Source organism: Mastigoproctus giganteus, chromosome 1, assembly GCF_048544385.1.
Source record: "Mastigoproctus giganteus isolate SK-2022 chromosome 1, ASM4854438v1, whole genome shotgun sequence".
Classification (NCBI taxonomy): Eukaryota; Metazoa; Arthropoda; class Arachnida; order Uropygi; family Thelyphonidae; genus Mastigoproctus; species Mastigoproctus giganteus.
The window spans coordinates 152,466,027-152,490,787 of record NC_143575.1 but is presented as its reverse complement, the minus strand read 5'-3'; the positions used below and the strand labels follow the sequence as shown (position 1 = coordinate 152,490,787).

General features: G+C 36.2%; 1 protein-coding gene across 1 annotated transcript in view; it reads right to left on the bottom strand.

Moving 5' to 3' along the window:
- LOC150091201 (uncharacterized) overlaps positions 1-24,761 on the bottom strand; it is a 205,526-nt gene that overhangs the window by 124,487 nt on the left and 56,278 nt on the right. The window contains exon 3 of the mRNA XM_090382766.1: positions 2,967-3,758. Coding sequence (XP_090238892.1) covers positions 2,967-3,758 — 792 coding nt within the window. The remainder of the gene's footprint in view (positions 1-2,966; positions 3,759-24,761) is intronic.

Genomic DNA, 24,761 nt, shown 5'->3' with positions numbered 1-24,761 from the left:
ACAGCAACCCCAGAGCAACGTATCAACTCTGTGGTACTACACTGACAGTGGTAGAGAATGAAAAGGACCTGGGGTTAATTGTGCAGGCAGATATGAAGTTCTCTGAGCAGTGCAGACGGGCTGCAAGAGTAGCTCATGGTGTCTTGTCAATGATATACAGGAATTTTTCTAGCAGGTATAAGGAGATGATTATTCCCTTGTATAAGGCAATGGTCAGGCCACACCTTGAGTACTGTATACAGGTCTGGAGGCCTCATTTCAAGAAGGATGTAGAGCTGCTGGAACGAGTACAGAGAAGGGCAACAAGATTAGTGAATGGAACAAAGGGGTGCTCTTACGAAGAAAGGCTGAAGTTTTGCAAATTACAGTGTCTGAAGACTAGGCACCAGTGAGGTGATCTGATTGAGGTGTATAAAGGCTTGAATGGTTTGAGCATGATCAATGTTGATGGGATTCTTCCTCTTGCTCAGAATAATCAATCACCTGAGAGGGCATAAATTCAGATTGAGGAAAGACAGATGTAGGATAGATGTGTGTGGAAATCTGCCTTTAGCCAGCGGGTAGTTGGTTGATGGAACAGACTTCCATCCCTTGTTGTGGAAGTTGATAGGCTAAATAAATTTAAGGCTCAGCTGGACAGGTATTCCGAACCAACGGAGGGGGTGAAGTGGAAGTTTTTTTTTTTTTTTTTTTTGTTTTTTTTTCTGGCTGATGCTGCATAAGCTTGCTTTCTTGCATAATATGCCTCTACTAATGCTAAAGCTCTGCAACCTTTACAATCTTATCTGTAACCTCTTCATATGATTCGTCTTTTTCAAATCTTTCGAAGCCTTTTACATGCCATGGGCATATTTTCTTCCATGCACCTTTAAAAAAACTTTTAGTAATTTCCGCCCATGCCTTATTAATGTTTAAAATGGCATGATAAATATTGTAAGATTTCCAAAAGTTTCTTAACATAAAATTTTTCTCATTGTCTACTGTGGATTGCAGGTATCAGTATTATCGCAAATGTAATAGGATCAAGTTTACTACCCGTTTATAATTAGATGCACTAACTTATAGTTAGATGCACATAATCAAAAGCACAATAAACTGGAAATTGCAAATTGTTTGTTGGTTGTGACCTCCAGAAATGTGCTTTAGAAAAATATCACAAAGGCATTGAAAATTGATTCTTATAACAGGAACATATGATATGATATCAATGAAAGGATAGTGGAATTTCCATTATAAATACGACCTTTTAGAGAGATAAATAGCTTAGTAATATAGCGAAATTTTCAATTTCCAAGGACTTGGAACGAATTACAAAAAAAAAAATGTGTTATTGGGTTCACATTACGATATTTTCATGATACCTCCATTTATTCCTATGAGATGCAAAATACGTTTCCACAATTTTTTTGTATACACCGGCCGGCAAAAACTTATGTAAAGTTGAATTTCCGTAAGTCGAGTATTACGTAAATCGGGAAGTTCCTGTAGTTTATTTTCAGTATATCAGTAATACATACAAACTACTGCTTATTGGCTGCAGTTCAGTTTAATACTGACACTTCTAAATACAAATATCAATCAAATCCTGGTACAATCTAGGATATAACACAGCCCCCCCACCTAAGTTATTGAGCTACAGAATACACAAAAAACCACCAGGCTTTGACCTCATATGTACTTATCACCACAGATTTTACTGCTGCTGACCCACTCCCATACTCTCCATGAAAGTTGTCCAAGGTCTTTCCAGGAATGAATATTTAGTTTTGGTGTGGGAAAGCTATTTTTCAGTTTTGGGGAAGCCCTTATCCCATGCTGTGCTGATGGATTAAACCTCATTTTTCAAAATAAGAGATTATTATGTTTCTCCCATTACACAATGGAAGAAAAATTACAATAATTATGACTTAGAACTCAAATACAGGTCGACCGTCACTAATCCGGCAGCGTTGGGACCTGTGGGGTGCTGGATTAGTGAGTTTGTAGATCATCGGCAGTTATTTTAGCACATACAGTTTACCCAACAGCTAACCACCTCATCCTACTGTGACGTTGACTGCCACGCTAGTTTAAGAAAAAAAATTCCCCAGGGGCCAAAATATATTTAGCATATAATTTGATTAGTAATTCTAAAATAAATATTGTAATGTCAGTGTTGTCATTCTTTCACTTAAAATAACAAAAAAAAAAAAAAAAAAAAGTGTATTTTTTTAATGTCGCATATATGTGACCAATGTGGCCCAGTAGGTTACTTCATTTCTTGAGAAGCCGTGTCGGCCACATACATGTGACGCTACTACGGCATACGGCAAGGTAATTTGGATTAGTTTATTGAGAGTGCGCCAATAAAACTAATTGCAATAAAATAAACTCTCAAATGTCGCAATAAGTTTGCCAGTATTGTTAGAGATTTTGTGAAAACAAGTTCGTTAGCACACCGTATTATCCATTATATTGTGTTGTGTTTTTCCGCAAGTTTGTACAAGTGTGTTGTAAAAAAAAAAAAAAATCTAAAAAGGAATGGCTAAAAGAAAATTACTAAAATAAGAGGAACTGAGAGAAATTGCTGGAATTTACAATTAAGCAGAGTTAAACTTCTCACAGACACACCCCTTTATCTGTTATGGACAATGTACGGTGTTTGCACTTTACACCACGAGAGGCACTTCCTTTATGCATTGGAAGGCTGGGGCTAAATGTGAAGAGGTTATAATAATAAATGCAGAAAAACAAGTGGGAATGGCTTGCCAGTGTTTACGAGTTCACGCCAACAGCTGATGCTGCAACCAACACCACCAAAACAGTAGCGGCAGGTCAGTGCACCTACCCGGGAAATTTGAAATTACGTTTGCGGAAATTATGTCCGCATTAGCGGTGGGACTGGATTACAAGTGGCTGGATTAGTGATGGTCGACCTGTATTTCCTTAGCAGAATTTCACATTAAAGTAAGAAAAGATAAACTTACCTTATCATGTATACCCATATGCTTATTGAAGTGGCTTATTCGTTTTGTTTTGAATGAACAAACTTTACAGAAATATTTAAATGGAGTTTCTGCTTCATAATCTTTCCTTCTTTTCTTTTCGTAACTGCACTTTTCATCATGTGATTCCTGTTCAGTTTCACTATTTGCTTCATTAATATCTACACTTTCAGTACTATTCAATAACATGGAATGAGAATTATCTTCGTTAGTTTGGTTACTATGCACTTTGTGGTTTAACCATGTATTTTCTGCTAAAGTATTATATCTATGGGCATATTTTCTTTTTAAGCTGTTACCTCTAGTTAGTCTCAATGACTTTATTCTCTGGCTTACCCTAAGTTTTTCTTTCTGAAAAAATGTCGATCTCCGTCCCAACCATCTGGGAGGCAATCGTTCACTCCTCTGAGATACATTTTGTTGTCTATTAGATATTTTTGGATACTGCTCATTATTTAAGATGACTGTATTATCATTACTGGTAATTAGTACAGAGTTATTTATAAGAGGTGATGACTGATGTGGAATACTAGATAAATCATTTGTGTTTTTAATTTTATCATTTTCTGTTGCCTTTGAAATAAATTCTTTTAACTTTTCATGTGCTGATACAATATCTTCAAAGGAGCCGCACAAAACATACTGCATTTCGCTATTTATCTCAGCTTGCTCTAGTTTGGCTGGAATGGAGCTTTTCTGAATAAACACATCAACACTGTCAGGAATAATTTTTGCTATTTGAGAAGCAAGCGTTGCTTTTACCTCAGAGAATATCTGAAAATATGATATTCATTTTAATTAAAATATAAAAAATCACTAACAAAGTATAAATTTCTTAACTATAATAGAATACAAGAATGATTCACCACTACTAGCAGAAACTATTATGAAAATATATATACATTAATATCAAGGAAAAAACCAGCATTAATTTTTATTAAGAATTAGGTCACATTTAGAAAATACTCAGTTTTCGTTAGAACTGCAAAAGTACATAAAACCAGTTAAGTGAACAAAATGCAACATATATACATATGTACAGCAAACTTTTGTTAATTCTGAATAGAAGAGATCATTAGATTTCATACTGACAAGTTTTGGAAATAATGAATAATGAACTTTTGTAGAATATTGTCCAACTTACTGTGTAGCTGACATTACCCCTGTTTCCCCACTTTCATAGATTCTTAGGTGTTAGTCCTGTATTTAATAAATCAATTAAAAAAGGGGTTATACAAGGTTTAATCTAAATTCTTAAAAGACAATGTAAGCAATGATTGCTTTGATGAAAAAATTTGCATTTATCACTACAGTGTAAACAAACTGATTAAACTGTTCAATGCTCTAACATTTCAATTTAAAACATCACAGTAACATCTGTTTAAATGATGATACAGTTTGTTGATACTAAGCCCTCCCAGCTGACCTTCACTTTACCGACTAGAAGGATTAAATGATGTTCCCTCCTTTTCAACCTTTAAAATATATAGTCTGATGCCCATATCACACTGCAATGTGCTATGAGCATTGGTTTAATATGGTTGCAGCTAATACAATACATCATACCCACATGCTACATTATATGCATCTAGAGAGATGAATTGTGTTTGTTCCAAACCATATTTGTACAATAAAACTACTTATAATATTTAATTTTAATTAAATATTATGTAAATTAACACATTCATTGTATTGATGCACATAAATGTCATAAATGTTCAACAGAAACCTGAGTGCAGAGCTGTAAGCAGTATTCTAAAGCAGTCAATATATGAGTGGTGTAAAAGTAAAGGTATGTGAAATGAACTGCTCAATTCTGTTGTCATACTGATTAAATGCTGGGCTATTAGCATCAACAATTCATTTTTTTTATAACTTGTGTTGAGGTTATTTTACATACATAGAATAAACTTTCGATAAAATTTTGAGTTTTTTCTGGATTTACTGTACTCAGCCCAAAAGTAAGCATTTTTATTTTAGCTATGAATTATAGACTTATCAACCGTTATTTCAAATTTTCAAAATGGTGAGGATTTTAGAATGTTATTTCATAACATTCCAAAAATTACAGCACACTGAGTAGGCCTCTCAAATATAGCTGCCAGCAAATGTGTTAATGAAATACATGCGAGAAATATTTTTGTGAACACGAACTGACAAAGATCAGCAGGGATGGACTCTGCATTATTCAAAGGTTTTTTGATGTGAAACATCCTTGGAGACACCTACAACTGAGTAAATCTGATCAGCAATGAAAAAAATGCATCACGGAAGTGACATTATTGGTGACTTCTGCCAGAGGCCCTTTCCACACCCCCATTTCCATTATAAATATGACCTTTTAGAGAGATAAATAGTTAGTAACATAATGAAATTTTAAACTGCCAAGGACTTGGAACAAATTACAAAAAAAAAAAAAAACACAATGTGTTATTGGGTTCACATTATATTTTCATGATATTCTTATTAAAAAAAAAAGCCTCGTGACCGATCAGATTTACTCGGATTGTGATGTCATACTATTCAACAAATGGCTAACTATTAATCAAATGGGTAACTAGGATATTGGCTTGGATTTCACTAACCTCTTCAAAGCCAAGGATATTTCACATTAAACCATCTAACGTGCGTGCTCGAGGGCACATGCGGCATTTTTTTTTTTTTTTTATGAATTAGCATTTTCCGTAAAGAAACACTTGAAGAAAATAAACTTACCTGAAAAGGCTTTCTCTTTCTGGATAATACTCCTTCACATCCCAATTGTGAGGAACTAAAAGAAATGGACAAAGGCCACATTTTTACACCGAATGTAACAACTTTGATCCAGACTATGGATCAAAGGGTTCTAGAATGTCTAAAGAGATCAGACAACGAGTGGCAAAAGTTTGAGTTTAATTTTGGAAGAAATAGAAAATACAGAATCGCTAAAATTCATCAAAATCAAAATTTACATTACAGCACTAGCATGCAACAAAATTCCTGCCAAGTTCAATTTTTATTAAATCTTTGAGAAAACTGTGGTCCAATGAAGAACACTGTTTATTAACTGATTTCAGTCAAACTTAGGGTTCTAAAGATTTACAGCAAGAAGATATACAGAACTGTATTCAACATATTTACCAACAAATATGTGATGATTTACTGAAAAAAGGAAATTATGGACAATGCAGAAATCATAAAAAAGAGAGAGAGAGAGGGAGAGAGAGATCTAAATATAACATCTCAACAAATGAATTATTTTTTTTATAATTCTCCACTAGAACCATTGTTCGTTAGCCATCCAACTACCGGTTCCCAATTACATCAAATAAGAGGGCTTTTACTGTAATATCATACAGTGTGTGTGTGTGTGTGTGTGTGTGTGTGTGAGAGAGAGAGAGAGAGAGAGAGAGAGAGAGAGAGAGAGAGAGAGCATATAAGTAATGAAAATGGGCTGAATGCAGTTACACACAAGGAATGTTCTTTTTAACAATATTACAAACCTCCTCTGAATGACTACTCCCATTCTCCTTTTATGAAACATTACTACCAATACAATTAAATTAATAAAGAAGGTAGAAATCCATCCACACCCCAGAATGATATTATATAGCAAGCAGTGAAACTTATCAAGCAAAACTTCTTGATGTACAGTTATGGATGAAAGATCAAAGAGCAACAAATTCTGAAACCACAAGGAATTGCTTGTTATATAAGAACTTTTTACGATTTGTATATTTTTATTTATTTACTAGAGCAGTCAGACTCTTTGTAAACCCCTCAGGGTGTACCTTATAACACTTTCTCTTATTTCTTTTTTTTAGCAAGTAAATGGGAGATTATTATAAGGGTCATTCCAAAACTATTGCCTCAATTTTTTTTTATTGAACACCACTGCAGGTATAACAATTTAAACTGTACATTATAACAATGAACCTTTAAGTACTCACATTTATTTTTCACATATTCACCAACCTTTATATACGTTTTCTCCACCACCCAAATGGAGCCTGAAATCCCCCACCACCAATCCTTGTAAGAGTTGCCATCTCCAAGAGCCACTTCTTTGACTCCAGTTCACAGTTTGAGAACTTTCGTTCCAGTTCTCAACTTCAGTGACAATGCTGTAAAGTCATTGCTCATGGTCTCATACTGCTCCAGAAAAAGCCTGTAATCTCCAATCCTTGTGATCTGGCATTAGCATCAGTGGAAAACACCTGGCATATTATTTCATATATACATGATTATCCAGAATTGTTTTCAAATGCCCATCCCTGCACACATTTCCTGGATCTTGATGCATTTTTTGAGGGTTTGGTGTGAAAAAATACTAACTACAAAATCACATTTTTTTTCAGAAACAAGGAAAAACAGTTTTGAATACAACTTTTCCTTCAATTTCTAAAAATCCATACAAAATGAGAAAAAATTAAAAATACTAATGATAAATACCAACACTGATTTCCGTGATGTGGTTTAATAGTTCACTAATAAATTAATTAATATTATGCTGTTCTAGATAATGCTTTTTTTTAGCATTCAAAATAGTTTAGAGAAAGGCACATTACATTTTTGCACTCATTAAATTTTTATTGAAATATGTCATTTTTTTCACAATAAATCCAATCATACATTAAATTTATTAATTCTCTTGTTCTTCTTCTTCCATGTCATTACCATCATCATGAGCTTCACTGGGACCTTCACTGGGACCCTCATAGAATCCATGATAGTGTTGTGGAATAATGTTTTCTCTGCATAAGTCCATGAGGTCTTTAACCTTCTCAGCCTGGATCTGCAGAGGACCATTGCATTTATTCTTTAATTCCAAATTTGAGAAAGTGAAGCCACAAAGAATCTATCTTTGAATTTTAAAGCATTAAAATTTTCATCTGAGTAGTTGTACTTGAAATAAATATTTTGTGGATCTTATTTCCGATATTGTAGCCAGACTATTTGAAGCCATTTTACTGATTCCCCAGTACATCTATATCTTTCTATTTTGGATTACAGTGCCGCTTGTTTCTTTGAAGTTTAATACCTCTCTCTGGCTGACTTCTTTCACTGGGTAATTCCCAGATTTTGAAGCCATTATCGTCAATGCATACCATCCAGAAGGATAAAAATTATCAACAGTTCTGCTTGCAGTTTCAGTGTATGCATGCACAGAATTGCATTCCATCTAGGAATGCCCTAGTTCAAAAAATATTTGATTTATATTGGGGATATTCAGGGTTTGGACAGCATACATGAACATGGTTGACACGATTATGTTTCTATTTTGCCCTCCACAAGTGTCAGGAAAATAAACATGGTTGACACGACTGCATTTCTATTTTGCCCTCCACAACTGCCGGCCATGAACACAAATTCTTTTCCGTCATTGTTGGACTTCACTAATTGGTACAAAACACGATGCCACTTCTGAAGCTCCCCTCCCAGCTAATGCCTTGTGCCACATAAAATTAGTCACCATTTTTGTACCAACATTGTATGCTGCCAGGTTGCCAAGCACCGTTTTTAAAAAAATGTTTTTACATTGACTTTAGGACAGTATCTCACTGCTTCAAAATCAAATTCATAGAAGTGAAGTTTGTTTTTGATTGATTTTTGTTTCAATCTATCTTTCCATTCCAGGGATCTATAAATAAAGTCTTCTTTATTTTCATCTTTTTCCTCCTCACTCATTTTCTGAAACCTAAGGCACATATCACACATTTCTTTTTGTGGAGTATGAAAAGACATATTGAATGTTGTGTGAAATACCGTATTTCCCCATGTATAAGACGCTCCCATGTATAAGACACACCTTAATTTTGGGGCCCAAAATTTGAAAAAAAAATGTATTACATAAAGTTATTGAACTCAAGTTTTATTCATCATAAAATTCATACAACTCATCATCACTGTCAAAACTCCCATCCATTAGCTTGTCCTCATCTGTGTCTGATGACGAATCACTGTATTCATATATTGCCTCGTCTTCAGTTCCATCTATGGCATTGAAATGCCACACTTCTTAAATGACTTGACAACGATCTCAATCTTGATATTATCCCAGGATCTTTTCACCCAAGGTACAAACTTCTCCTATAGTTGGTTTCTTCACTCTTCCTGCTGGTGTCAAATTGTCCCCAGAAGACTTCATCCACTGGTTCCATTCGTCTCTCATGGCAGCTTTGAAGGGTTTGTTAATGCTGACATCAAGTGGTTGGAGCTGGGATGTCAAGCCTCCAAGTATGACAGCAAGTTTTGTTTTTTGCTCTGCAGCAATCTTCTTTGTATTTTTTGTTATGTGTGCCCTGAACTGATCAAGCACCAAAAGGGCAGGTTTGCGTAAGAGCCCACCTGGTCTCCTGCTCCAAACTTTCTCAAACCAGATCTTCATCCCATCCTGATCCATCCAACCCTTGTCATGAACGTGGACAATCACTCCTCGAGGAATGTCTTCTTTTGGCATTGTTTTGCATTTGAAAATTACAATAGGAATTACCATACCACAACAAGCTAGAACAACTGTATAATGGCTCTTTTCATGTCCACTTGTCTTCACAGTTACAGTTTTCACCCCCCTTCTTATCAACAGTTCTGTTACTTGGGACATCAAATTGAAGGGGGACTTTGTCCATATTTGCAATCTGTCCCAACTCAAACTGATGTGTCTTCCGACATTGAATGACAAAACGATGAAATTCAAGGACCTTCTGCTCATAGCTTTCAGGCATCTTTTGGGGACGTCTGGTGCGTGTACGCATGTTTAGTCCATTCCATTTCATGAACCTGAAGCACCAATTGTGTCCTTTGAAATCAGTAACTTCTTTTTCATCAGCAATTCTTCTTGCCTCATGCTGAACCATCTTTGTGGACACAGGAATTCCAATTGTCCTTTGCTCCTCAATCCATATCTTTAATTCCCTCTCTAAATCAGGCCATTTTGCTGAATTGCCTCTAATGGCCTTCTTCTGCTGTGGCGTTTTCAGTAGGGTTTCTTCTTCCCATAGCCAGTCTCGGATTGTTTTCTCAGTTGGAGAAGGACCAAACTTACGTTCAGCAGCACGATTTCCATTCACTTTTGCAAACTGGATCACTTTTAACTTGAAGCACTGCACGAAAATCTTTTCTGAGCCATTTCTGGGCAGAACATGGCAAAACGTAACCTAATATACTGGTAACAAGTGCAAAACAATGAGCGCAAAGACAACAAGTGCGAAAAAGCGGGAAATGCAAGTAAAAAAAAAATCTACAGCCACTGTATAAGACACACCAGTTTTTAGACCCCAAATATTTTTTGAAAAAAGGTGCGTCTCATACATGGAGAAATACGGTACTTGTCCGTAGAGCCAGAATTTTTCAGGCCTGATGTTTTCTTCAACACACTTCTCTAAGTACAGATGATACATTTTAGAGAGGTTCAAATAATTTGGCAGATATTGCTTTTGTATGTCTTTTCTTGTGTAATGTTATGGAACTTTGGGAAAGGAATCGATATGCTCATAAATTGTTTGAAGGGAAGTTTCTGGCAGTTTTACTCTGGACTCGTGCTTTCCTCTTTTATAATTTTCAACTACAAGCTGTTCATTCCTTTTTTTCAAAACATTAGCCACTACTGTATTTGAAATGTTCACGGCAGCTAAAAAGAAACCTTGGAAGATTCTGAATTTCTTGCCATCCTTTCCTAACCAAAATTCTCTTGATTTCACCCTCCTAGACAATTCACTTTTAGAACAAGTAGCTACCTTCTCTGTTTCATCAATCAGTGCACTTAGATATAATATTTTCTTATTTGAGTTGCTTATGTTCCAGTTTCCATCATATACTTTTTGCCTCTCATTTTCATTGAATAAGCTATTTCATTTTCTAGGGCATTTTGAACAGTCTTTTGGTAAAAAATGTTTTACAGCTATTCCTTTGCCACTACTGATGGAAAAATGAGCCTCTCCCCTTTGTATCTTCTTTTTTGATCACATTCCTTTTCCATGTATCAAACCTAGAGCTCTTCCTTCTTTTGCATTCTGACTTCCTCTAATGTTGCAATGACCTCCTAATGCATTGTCATGTATTAGGAGCACATGGAAGACTATCCCAATCTTCTATTTGTGGATTTATGTTTGTTAAAGTGGCATAAACATTCTTCTTTGTTGTTATTGTTATTTGGTTTTTAGGAGCATTAGCAACTAAGGCCATTGCTCCGGGTATATGCTGTGGTCATTCCCTGACCTTTCCGCATCCTCCGTATATTTGGTGGCTCACGGGCTCGAACCCCGGTCTAATCAAGAAGCGTGTGCTCCTGCCCACCTTGCTACGGAGGTGTCATTCTTCTTTGAGTCATTTTCTAATTCATCATTGGAATAGACAGAAGAAAAGTGTTCTTCTGACAAGGGAATGTAATGGGTCTGTATCGGAGTTCTCGAAAAAATCATCTTCCCTGACTAATGATATTGGCCCAAGCTAAAAAGAAAATTTTTAATTGGGCTAAAAATTTTTAGAACAGAAAATTTTTCATTTTTGAATGGAATATTTTTAATTCGACTTTGAATTAATTTTAATTTTTAATTTAACTGCTGCTAAGTGATTTATTAACTCCCACTAACTTGTTCTTTTCTATGCTCATTATGAAAATTAAAAGATACACTTGGTACAAGAAAAATCTGCTTTAATTACACATCTAATCTCAGTGAAACCAAACAGAACTGAATCAAGGAAAACATCTAGTAGGGTTGACACGTAGAAACAGGCAAGTGAACACATGCAGGATGACTCTTGAATTCATAGAACCCTTGCCAGTGAGACTAATGCCAAAGAATGTGTCTTTTCCAGTAATTTGTGGTCGAAATGTTGACGGTCAAAAAACTTTATGTATAAATAAAGTCATTTGACATTTTCTTGGTTTCCAGGAAATGTACTTACAGCCCAAGCCAATTTGTAAAGTACTAATCAGAGAGATACAGCTCTTTGACATGATATGCATTGTTATTTGTATAAAGTAAAACTAAAGTTATCTCAAAAAATGCAATTTTGTAATTAATGTTGTCTGACACAAAACCCTCGATTTAAGAATCAGTTTATCCACTCTCTTCCAATTTTCTGGAGTCATTGCATTGCAAGGATGGCCTGACCTTAACAAGTCCCTTCAAACCACTACAATCTTCACTGAAATGCCTAATCTACTGTCTAAATGTGCACATGCTGACAGCAGACAAGACTGACTCCTACACTGCTATCTTGGAGGAGTGCCTGAAACCAGTTATTAGGGATCACCACACAGACGTCCAAAACTGCATTTTTCAACAAGGACTCAGCAAAATTGTTAAGTTTTATGCTATTTAGAGTTAATGATGAGTTTGTCTTCTTGTCTCACAAGGCTTAAAATATACACCAATGTTTTCCCTTGTTTTTTCCCCCCTTAAGGTGCAGTAATACCTCAGAACTACTGGCATTACAGTGTTGGACTGGCCCGGCAACAGTCCACATTTGAACCCTACTGAAAATTGCTGGTACATAATGTCGTCTAAAATTGCTCAGAAGCCAACAAGTAAGATTCAACTGCAGCAGAGCATTGTAAGGGTGTGGTACCACGAATTGGGCAACCGTATATCCAGAAGTTTTAATCAACTCTAGGTCAAAACCTTGCAAGGCTGTAATTGCAGCTCGAGGAGGAACAACAACATATTGAGGACTTATTTTGCTAATTTACAGTACATAATACTATTACGTTGTAATAGTATTATGTACTGTAATACTATTACAACGTAATAGTATTACAGTACATATGGTGAAAAAGCTGCTTCAGCTATACTGCACCTGTTCCAAGTTTTGATTGAGTCCTGATGTCTGTTTTGGCCATCTGTATATATATTTGTGCTGTGAGAGTATTCAGCCACATTAGCAACATGAAACTGCTTATGTTTTGAAAGCTTACTTTCTCCCTCAAGCTAAGAAGTGTTGATCATATATCAATGCAGGACCAGCTTTAAGTCAATTGGACCGATTGGGCTCAATCAGGCCCCGCGCGTGGCAGAAAAATTAAAATTTAACGAAAACAAGAAAAAAGAATAATGAAAAAAAAAAAAAAAAAAAGAGAGATAAATGAAAAGAAAAGAGAGAAAAATTTTTTTTTTCTTTACAGTTAAAGAATTGATTTTAAAATGTATTTAAATTGTGCGGGACTCCTGTGAAACCCGAAAGAATGCTTTTTTTTTACATAAGTTTAGAAAAAATTTTTAGCATTTTATCAATGAGTACAAAGGACGCAGACAAAAATGTTTTTATTTTTATCCTTTTTTTTTTTTTTTTTTTTTAATTCACAATATGTGAAAAGGGAAGTCTGTATAATTCATAAAGGTATGGAAATTTTGGCCATTATTAATCATCTCAAGGCCAGTTTTTACACATCCCTTGAAATATCAGAAGTAATTAATTTTCACACATGTATAGGCCAGATATAAGGTGTAAAGAATTTCTGTATGGGCTAGATATAAGGTGGGGTATACATGTATGAAATTTAATACTTTCATCCGACATCTGCTGCATGGCCGAGCAACCCTGCTCACTCCCGCCGAATGCAATATGCATCACTATAAAGTTGTTTTGTAATGTTGGTGTGTTTTCATTTGAATAATTGTGTCCTTATGTAGGTAAGTAAAATTTATATTTTATTTATTGAGTCGGAGCTGGAAAACGACACAAACCCAGTTGCATAACTATGCCAATGCAGCTGCATTGGGGCTGAGCTTGAAAGGGGGCTGTGAGATTTGAAAGACATTCATTTCTCAAGACAATTAACGAATTTCATTAATAAATGAACAATTTTTTTAAAATGAAATGTAACACATTTTATCAGCCCAGTGACTGCTGACCCGAGCACTGTTTGGTGGTGTTTAGACTGATGCCACGCTTAAAGAAATATTAGTAAATTATTATTATTAGCCATATGGTGCAAGGAAGCCTGGGACTTATGCTGCAACAGCCAAAAATAAATTCCCGAGTTACCCTGCGAGAGAGAGAGAGTCAGAAGTAGAGAGGAATCACCAAGAAAGAGAAGAATGATGATATCCAGCTCAGGACCATGGGTGCATCAAGCCCATACTCACCAGATATAAGTCCCTGGGTTGAATAAAAGATAGTCATGAAATATTCGGCAACGCCAGTGTCAAATATAAGTTTACATCACAATCTGATTTTATTTTAGTGTTAGTAATTTATTTTACATTTTTGTGTGTATGTGTACTCAGATTGTTGTCGTAGGGCAATATGTTTTATTGTACAATACACAACTTCATCACATAACAGCCTGGCTACAAACAGTATTGTAATTTTAAATGCCCATCATGCTAGATTTGGCTTTCTTTTTTCTTTTTGTCTATCTGAAACAAAAAACTACAAGGACTAGAAATGAGTTATTACTATGCTAATAGCGAACCTTTGATTCTCGCGTATGACGTTCTGAACCTGAAAGGTGTATTGCGAGGGACCATTCCTGTAATTAGCGTTTATCCCATGGTGTTCAAGACAGCGGAATAAGCAATGACCAGGCAGAGTAAGTAAAGCCTCTACTTCGGTCACTCTGAAGCATTAAGTTTCATTAAATTTATAGTTTTGAGGTTCTAATATGGTTAGGGAGGGACATTACATGGTTTATATCCATTTAAATTATAATATAATCTAAATTACCACTCTTATACCACATGGAGTTTTAATATATTTTATTTAGGTGTTACCTAAACTAATAAACATTGAGTAACGTTTCAGGTATCTTGCCGATACCCATCATCAGACTTTGCTCAGACTTAAAATCTTAGGTCTGAGCGTCCAGCAGGAGGATTCAGTCAGCAGTCTGATGATGGGTATCGGCAAGATACCTGAAATGTTACTCAATATATATTTGTTTAGGTAACACCTAAATAAAATATATTAAAACTCAACCTGGTATAAGAGTATTAATTTAGGTATATTATAATTTAAAAGTTTTTGAGGTTCATTTGCCATTTTCACAACAGCATTCTACCCTTGTCTATTGCTCTGTTTCTATATAGCCAACAGGCCCAGGACTTTGTCGCTGGCCACGAATAATACATTTTATAACCCTTTTATATGGATCTTTTCTGTTTTTGTGGTGGGAAAATTTGTTGCAATGTTACTCGAAGTAGAAACTGAGGAAACAAGTGTAGGAAACGAAACAAAAAAAAAAAAAAAAATTAGCCAATCACAGAGATTTTAATTTGCTTTATTGACAGAAAAAGAAAGTTCTGCAGCTCTTGTCAAGCATCATGTACCATTCTGTGATTCAATATTTTTAAGTGCAGTGATTCTACATTTTCAAGTGCAGTGATTCTACATTTTCAAGTGCAGTGATCCTACATTTAAGTTTATCAGAACACGAAAAAATTTACTCATTACCATCACTGTTTTCTAACTTGTAATAGAAAGACTGACGATGTAAGTAAATTTATTATTCGCGTTTTAGTTTTCATTCACAATTGTGAATGTGAACCATTCACAAATTATGAATGCGTCTGCGATCGGATCGTCAAACGTTGTCCAGTTTTGATACTAATATTTGTTACTCATTGCTGTAGATTTATTTATTTATTTACTTTACTACTCTATGCATTTTATTGCAATTTGACAGAACGATTTGTAATTTTATTACTGTGGTGTCAGTCAATTTTTTTTATTGTAAATTTGTTGAAGGATCATTTACACATCACAGAAAAATATAATATGAATTTCAAAACGTTTTTTTTTTTTGCCCGCACCTTTTTTTTCCCACTTTTGTGCTCAGTGAACAATGAATGTGCACTTCTAAATACAGAAGTATTCATTGATTTGCTTTATGTGCACAATGCAATGCTAACTTTTTAGTGATACTGTAATAAGTGATTTTATTATTCCATGTAAGTGAATTTATTATTCCAGTTTTCATAAGTTTACACAATGGACCAGTCACAGATTATGAATGGTCAATGACGGTGATCGTCAAACATTGTATAGTTTGTAATAATAATATGTTAATCATTGCTGTAGATTTATTTTTATTTTTTTACTATTCTTTAGCATTTTGTAACAATTTGACAGAACAATTTGTAATTTTATTACTCTGATATCAGTAATTTTTTTTTATTGAATATTTGTTGCGGGATCATTTACATATCAGAGAAAGATATAATATGAATTTGCACCAATCACTCAGAACTCTTCAACTTCCTTTCTTTGAAACTCTCGTGATCTCAAAGACACTAAATATAAGAACTGACTTTGCAAATTATTATTATTATTATTAGCTATATGGTGCAAGGAAGCCGGAGCTTTTGCTGCACAAGCAAAAAAAAAAACAACAAAAAAGCCCAATTTACCCAGAGAGAGAAAGAGAGAGAAGTAGAAGGGAATCACCAAGAAAGAGAAGAATGATGATATCCAGCTTAGGACCCTAGGTGTGCCAAGCCCATACTCACCAGATGTGAGCCCCTGGAGTTGAATAGATGGTGATTATTTAAAATGTTTTTGTAAATATTGTAGATGCACTCTGACAGCCAAATTAAGCAATATTGAAAGGCATTGTAATACAAATGAAGCACAAGAAAGCCAAAGAGCCCTTTAGTTTTCAGCATCACAGGGTATTGCCATTCAAGAAAATTAGCTACACAGAAGGTGCAAAGGCAGAAACCAACATAGCATTTTTCATAACTGTGCATTGTGTAAGTGATCATAGTTGATCATTGGGTAGTTGATCGCAGCTGTGCACTGGGTAGTTGATCATTTGAGTAACATTTGTGAATTTCGTTTTTAAGACAGCAGGGTAAGTAAGGATTTCTGTATATATACAGGGTGTCTCAAAAATACACAGCATAACTTCAGGAACGAGTTCCTCATATGTAGACAATAAAAATATTTTATATCAACATAGTTCTGGAAATGCTTGGTTCCCGAGTTATTAACCGGAATGTCTTATCTCCCGCAGGTGATTTCTTCATCACAAGGTACTGACAGAATCTTGTGGTTTGCCATTTCGACCATGTACTCAAATCAGGAGCAAGCGGATATGCACTTTATGTACGGTTTGGCAGATGGCAATGCTCTGGAGGCTCGTCGTTTGTACCACGAAAGGTTCCCAGAACAAAATGTCCAGACAGGAAAACGTTTGAAGGTATCCATCGCCGCCTTTGTGAACATGGGCTTTACACCTCGTGCTGCCGACAGAGGATGACAAAGATCTACAACTCCTGAAGTAGAGGAGGAGATTTTGGATGTTGTGCATGCCACTCCTGGAATCAGCACACACAGAATAGCAATGCAACTGGCTGTTCAACGTTAAACTATTTGGAGAGCGTTGTTAGAACTCTCTCCAAATGTGGAAACTCTCCACAATCAAATTGTGGCAGGTTGTGAGACAATACGAAACATGCCAGGAATTTGGCATCGTCTTCGCGAGTCCATGAGATGACGATGAGGCAGAAGGTGGACATTTTGAACAATTACTATAGGGTGATGCGAACAGTTAAGTGTCATAGACAGACCTTCAAAACTCGGAAACCAAGCATTTCCGGAACTATGTTGATATAAAATATTTTTATTGTCTACATATGAGGAACTCATTCCTGAAGTTATGCCATGTATTTTTGAGACACCCTGTATACCTGCAGTGGATTGACAATGACTCCAGATAAAAACATTATTAGTAGTAGTAGTGGCATGTGATGCAAGAAAGCAAGCATATGAACTTATGTAACATCAGCCAAAAAAAAAAAAAAATTCACACAACCATTCCCTCTAAAAGTTTGTCCAGTTCCTCCTTGAATTTATTTAAGCTATCAATTTCCACAACAGCAGATGGAAGTTTGTTCCAGCAATTAACCACCCGCTAGCTAAAGGCAAATTTTTGCAGATCTATTCTACAACTTTCTTTCCTCAATTTGAATTTATGCCCCCTTACATTCGTAATCTGAGCAAGTGGAAAAATCCCATCAGAATTCAGTGTGTGCTCAGCACATACCCCCAGGGGCTCACATCTGGTGAGTATGGGCTTGGCACACCCAGGGTCCTTAGCTGGATATCATCATTTTTCTCTTTTTTGGTGATTCCCTTTTACTTCTGACGCTTTCTCTCTCTCTCTCTCTCTCTCTCTCTCTCTCTCTCTCAGGATAATTCAGAATGTTTTTTTTTTTTGGCTGGTGCAGAAAAAGCCTCAAAGCTTCCTTGCACTATATGGCTAATTATAATAATAATAATAATACATGGTCTTATACACCTCAATCAGATCACCATGCAGGTGCCTAGTCTCGAGCCACTGCAATTTGCAGAACTTAAGCCTCTATTGGTAAGAGAACCCCTTCCTTCCCTTCACCAATCTTGTTGCTCTTCTCTGTACACGCTAAAGCAAATCTACGTCTTTTCTAAAATAAGGCCTCCAGACCTGTATGCAGTACTCAAGGCATGGCCTCAACACTGCCTTATACAAAGGGATAATCACCTCCTTTTCCCTGCAAGCAAAATTCCTGTATATCATTGAAAAAATCCCATGACAGACTCTTGCAGCCTGTCTGCACTGCTCAGGAAACTTCATATCTGACTGCACAATTAATTGCAGGACTTTTTCATTTTCTAACATCCTAAGGGTAATAACACATAGTCGATACGTTCCTCTGGGGTTACTTCTACCCATATGCAGTACTTTGCATTTGTCAAAGTTAAACTTCAGTTGCCACTTCTCAGTCCATCTGAACAAATTTTTTAGATCCTGTTACAGCAGCACACTGCCATTACTATCATTAACAACCGTGACAACCTTTGTATCATCTGCACAACTTCAACACTAAGCCTGATATACCTTCATCAATATCATTTATAAATATACAAAACAACAGTGGTCCCAACACCGAACCCTGTGGGACTCCACTAATAACATTAGTCCACGAAGAGCAGCATCCATTGATTACCACTCCTGTCTTCTCTCACTCAACCACTCTTTTATCCATTGTAGCAACTTAATCTTAATGTCATAACTCTCCAATTTGTACAGCAGTCTTCCATGTGCAACAGAATCAAAAGCTTTCATGAAATCCAAGTATATGATATCAAAATTATTTTTGACATTCAGTTTCTTTTTGACCACATCATAGTATCCAGTCAAATTGGTCAGACAAGACCTCCCTTTAACAAACCCATGCTGTGTCTGAATTATTGCTGCAGTCTTGTCTAGATGATCCTGCAATGCATCTTTGACCAGTGATTCCATTATTTTACCCGAAACAGAATTTAAACTAACTGGTCTGTAATTACTCGTGTCACCCTTCGGTCCCCCTTTGTGAATTGGGGATACATTTGCACATCTCCAGTCCGTGGAGACTTCCCCTGAATCCAAGAATGCTCTCATAATTATGGCTAGGGTTTGCTTAGTTCCTTTAATATAACTGGATAGCTCCCATCCACCCCTTTCTTATGTATAACCTCAACAATTTCTCCTCCACTTTGCTCTCAGTTATTACAAAATCATTACGCACCCTGTTACAATTTGATAAACTTCTGGAATTTTCCTTCCTTAATAATTCCTCATGTGTAAATGTAGATGTAAAATGTCCATTCAGTTTGTTTCCTATCTGAGCAGGATCATCAACAGTCGAACTATCGATATCAAGTGGACCAATCTGATTCCTCCCCTTCCTTTTAGAGTTTATATAAGTAAAGAAATCCTTGCAATATTTCTTATCATCTTTTGCCAAAGATTTCTCGTAATCTGCCTTCACTTGCTAATCTCCTTTGTGACTTGATTACAGACTAGCTTCTATCTGCCATAGGCTTCTGTGTCACCTGATAACTTATATGCATCCCATGCATTTTTCTTCTCTGCTACGAGTCTCATTAGTTCATTTGACAACTATTTAGGCCTAAACCTTGAACAATATTTCTTAAACAGTATGAAAATCTAGTAGCTTCCATGATTAATCCCTTGAATGCTTCCCACTTAGAATTTGCTGTTGGTAATATCATCAGTTGATCCCACTGTACAGAATTTAAAAATTGTCTGAGACCACTGTAGTCACCTTTACGGAAGCAAAAACCCTTTCCTTTACCCCTGATATTAATTTTATCTTTAAGTAAATCCAACATCAGTACACTGTGATCACTGCCACCTAGTGGTTCCTTTATCTGGAAATTCTTAATGCATGAATAATCACTGCTGATAATCAGATCAAGAGTGTTACTCCATCTGGTTGCCAATCTAACATTCTACTATAGAAAGCAATCATCCAATAAATTCCCAAAAGTCTTGCTAGTGACCAACCCACAAGTTCCAGTCAATATCTGGGAAGTTAAAATCCCCCATTATAAGACACACTGATTTACTGGCCCACTATTTCTTTGTATAATAGTTCATAGTATTCATCAGAGTCATTAGGCCTATAACAAACTCCTACCCTCATTTTTGCTTTCCCAGTGCTTATGTCACACCAAACTGACTCAACATTGCACTGTCCATCTATGTCAACTAGATGTCCTTAGATTTTATGTTTTTCTTAATTAACAGCTTAACCCCTCCTACCTTCCTATCCTTTCTGTACACCCCAAATTCCAATTCTGCATTTCTAATATCTGTGTGACAACACATCTCTAATATCCCAACAATATCTGCCTCTGATTGCTTGCCCAGCACTTCAAATCCATCAAATTTATTTTCTATACTTCTAGCATTTGTGTACATGCAAGTATCCATTCACCTATTCTTATCATTAGTTACCCTAACACAGCCCATGTATTTATTTGTTTCATGACTGCCATCCTTGAAATCCCAAGCACCCCTCGCCTCAGGCCACTGCTCATTCTAATAAAAGTAGTGCAAGAACCACCTTCACTTCTGCCTACAGCTACTTTTAACCTTTTAGTCTGTGAACCCCCCCCCAAGCTAGCAGTTTTCTGACCCACCTAACGCTGCCTCAATAGCATCAGCAAACACTCTTGCACACTTTCTATTTAAGTGTATCCCATCCCTATAGAAGCAGTCTCTCCTGTTAACAAGCACAGACCATGCTGAGAAAAATTCTACCCCATGAGCCTTGCACAATCTCACCAGGGCCGAATTGGTTGAAAAGGCTCTCATCACGTACTCCTCTCTAGTGCCTTTGCAGAATTTGAGAAACTTTCAAATTTGACCCTAACTCAACTTTTTTTCAACATTGACCTGTAATTGTTAAGTAAAACTGTAGATCTCCTACTCTTAATGTCATTAGTGCCAACGTTTACAAAAATATCACCCTTTGTACCCTTAAAAGATGATATTTGCTCTCCAACATCAACTTTTTCCCCCTGGCAGACATGCTCTGATCCTATTCCATCTCTGACAATAGTCACCAACAATAACTAACTTCTGTGGGACCAGCACATTCTGCCTTTCAGATTGCCACTGTGTTGCCTGATGCACAAGGGTGAGCTCTGCCGTTGAGTTGGGCAGCTGAGAGCTTGACAGGCCCCTCATATTAATTTCTTCCAGAGCATCTACCCTAAACCTCAATCTCTCATAAATGCACATCAGAATGATGTGCATTTCTAGACACTCTCTGCACCTAGCACACACACAAAGACATCCTCATTGGCTCGATCATGTTCTGTTCCAGAGAGTTCGGCAAACATTTCACAAGTTGCACATTTTTTTAGGTTGTGATGCATTGGAGAATCGACCCCCCCTCAGTTCACCCCCGAGTCTCCTGTCACTTCGTGCCCTTTGCTTTGCTGCTCTAGTCTGGGGCATGATATTTAAAATTAATAAGATCAATAAATTTAATTAATTAATTGTCAATACTACACTATCTAATAGAATCCTAAATGCAGTGATGGTATTATGCTATATAATTTTACGTTAGAACTACCTAGTTACCACAATTAAAAATTTGAATTCCCTACCACTCTCTATATGAAAACAATGGCTGGAAGATTCAAACGAAATAACGGTTTTATATTAAGTAGTAATCTACAAAAACTCTATCTAAATTAAAAATAAAAATATACAATAACAATTAAGTAAATAAAACAGCAAACACATCGCTTTTTTGGAGCCTGTAATTCACAGCTGTAATTTTTAAAGGGAGTCAGCACCCTCCCTCATACACAGAGAGAGAGAGAGAGAGAGAGAGAGAGAGAGAGAGAGAGTACTACTTCCCCATTTTTCTGTCATCTTTTTTTACATTTTTCCGCCTTGTTTCTACTTGCTTATTTTATTCAACATACATATATACAGTGGACCCCTGCTTTACTATATTAATTCATTCCATCGTATCATGAAAATATCGTAATGTGAATCCAATAACACAGTTTTTTGATAATTCGTTTCAAGTCCTCAGAAGTTGAAATTTTCTATATAACTAAGCTATTTATCTCTGTAAAAGGGGATTTTTATAACAGGAATTATATTAGTTTTATATAGAATACTGAATACCGTATTTTCCAGCATATACCATGCATCTTTTACCTAAAAATAGCTCACCCTAAAATTGTGGTACGTCATATACACCAGTAAAGCATGATACAAATTTTAAAAAAAGAAAAAAGATAAAATTGCTGATAGTGCCACACATTTTTACTTATTCCCTTCCCCCCCACTCCAAAAAAAAAATGTTGTTTAAAATGATAATTGATAATTATAAAAATTAATAAAACAAAATTCGTAATTTTCATTTAACTTACATTGAAAAAGTTGTGTCAATGGTGGTGTGGTGATGGAGCTGGAAGAAAATATTTTACCATCAAGATATCAGGACAACCTTCAGGATCTGGTGTTCTTTCTGATCGCTGCCTCTTGCTACTTATGGCATAAAAACTGTCCAAAGTGGTTTGCTTTTGGTGCTTTCTCTGAAGATTCTTGAAATAACTTAACACCTGATCTTCAAATTTGCAGGTCATCAATTCAGTGGTTTCAATATCTCGGTTTTTTCTTACTGTCCTCTTCACAATATCCCAAGCAGCAAACATGTCCTTAATTCCTTGAGTTGTTGCTACATGGTCATCCTTCTCATGTTCCTCATCTCCACTGCCATGCTCACCCATCTGCTATAATTCCTGGAGCTCTTCTGTTGTAAACTCCCTTCCATGGTTTGCAGTTAACTCCTCCACATCCACCGCATTAATCTCTAGAGCCAAGGACTCACCAAGAGTGATAATTTCCTGCTCTAGAACAACTTCAGCTTCAAATCCTTCAAAATCATTGATGACTGAAGGCCATAAGTTCTTCCAGGCTGCATTGAGGCACTGAGCTGAAACTTCATTCCAAGAACTGACAATCATTTGTACACAGTCAAACACAGTCTGGAAGACTAGGTTTAACATAGTCAGGTTAAACCTGGTCTTCCAGAATTGCTTTAAAGTGATGGCTCTGTCTCCTGAAGTCTCTTCAAAGCACTTCACAAGCATCTTCTTTGTGTAATTTTTTTTATTTAAAGTTGACAATCACTTGCTGATTCATCAGCTGAAGCAGAGGGGTGGTATTGGGTGGGAGAAATTTGACAGTAACGAAGTTAAATTGCTCCTCCAGAGATCAGGCAAGTTGGGGGATCACGACCTGGAGCATTATCCAAAATTAACAGTGCCTTTAAAATAAATCTGTTTTTTTCTAAGTAACCTTTGAATGAAGGACAAAACACTTCAAATACCCATTCATTGAAAAGATGTCTTATCACTCAAGCCTTCTTGTTACACCACCAGAAGACACTCAACCTGCTTTTAATGACATTTTGCTGTTTAAACACTCTGGGAGTTTCTGAGTGGTAATAGCAGAGTAAGCCTATCCTTTATAGGCTTATGACCAGGCAAAGAGGCCTCTTCTTTTCATGATGTATGTTCGCCTAGGCTGTATGTTCACATGATGTATGTTCACAAAGCTAACAGATTGCAACTAACAGCTGCTCAAAAAGTATTCTTAGAAGATATTTGCTTGTTACGCTTTGATGTCATCGCAAAGGGAAAAATTCTGTTTTAGTACAGAAGCCGAATAAATTCACTATCCACGGTCATAATGCTGTTCTGAACTGCAATAAACAGATAAACCCGGCTGAAAAATAGATTTTCTCCCCATCACTTCTCTTGCTTTGCTGTGGTTTTTGGCGAGCAATTTCACACAATCAAGTCGGTGACTACTAAATGCGATGCGGTTTCTTGTATTCTCTCTCTCTATTTCGGGATCTCTGACCGTGTAGTCATCCTGGAGTATAAACAGAAAATTTGTTAGTCAGAATGCTGCCTACCAATGGCACCAATTATCAACTCTTTTACTGTCCTTCTAATTTTCAATATGTGCAGATAATCGACTTGGGCAAAATTTGAAAGTGCTACTTCAATTAGGAGCAAAAACCACCCAACATAACGAATTACTTTAGGTACAATAAAGGACGACTACTGATGATTTTACTGACTGGAAGGATTGGTTTGGTTTGGTTTAAAATTTTTATAGCGCATTACCAGCAGTGGCTATTATGCCCCAAGAAAACAGGTAAAAATAGATTCTGGTAACAGTAAAAGAGGTTACCTGGTCAAAAGATTACGTGTACGTTGAAAGGTGGTATATATTCTAAAAACATAAAAGGCTTATTTTATATACATGAATATAAATTAGTAAGCTGTAAAAAATTAAAAAGAGCTGACACCTTGTCATTGTCAGATAATATCTGACTGAGTGTATAGGGTTCAGTCAGATGGTTAAAAGCGATAAAGCGCATTTTATTAAAATCTGGACACTCGATTAAAATATGTTTCAGGGATAAAACTGTATCACAGCCCTCAGCAAGAAAGAATGTGTCAGATGACTATGTCCTATGCGGG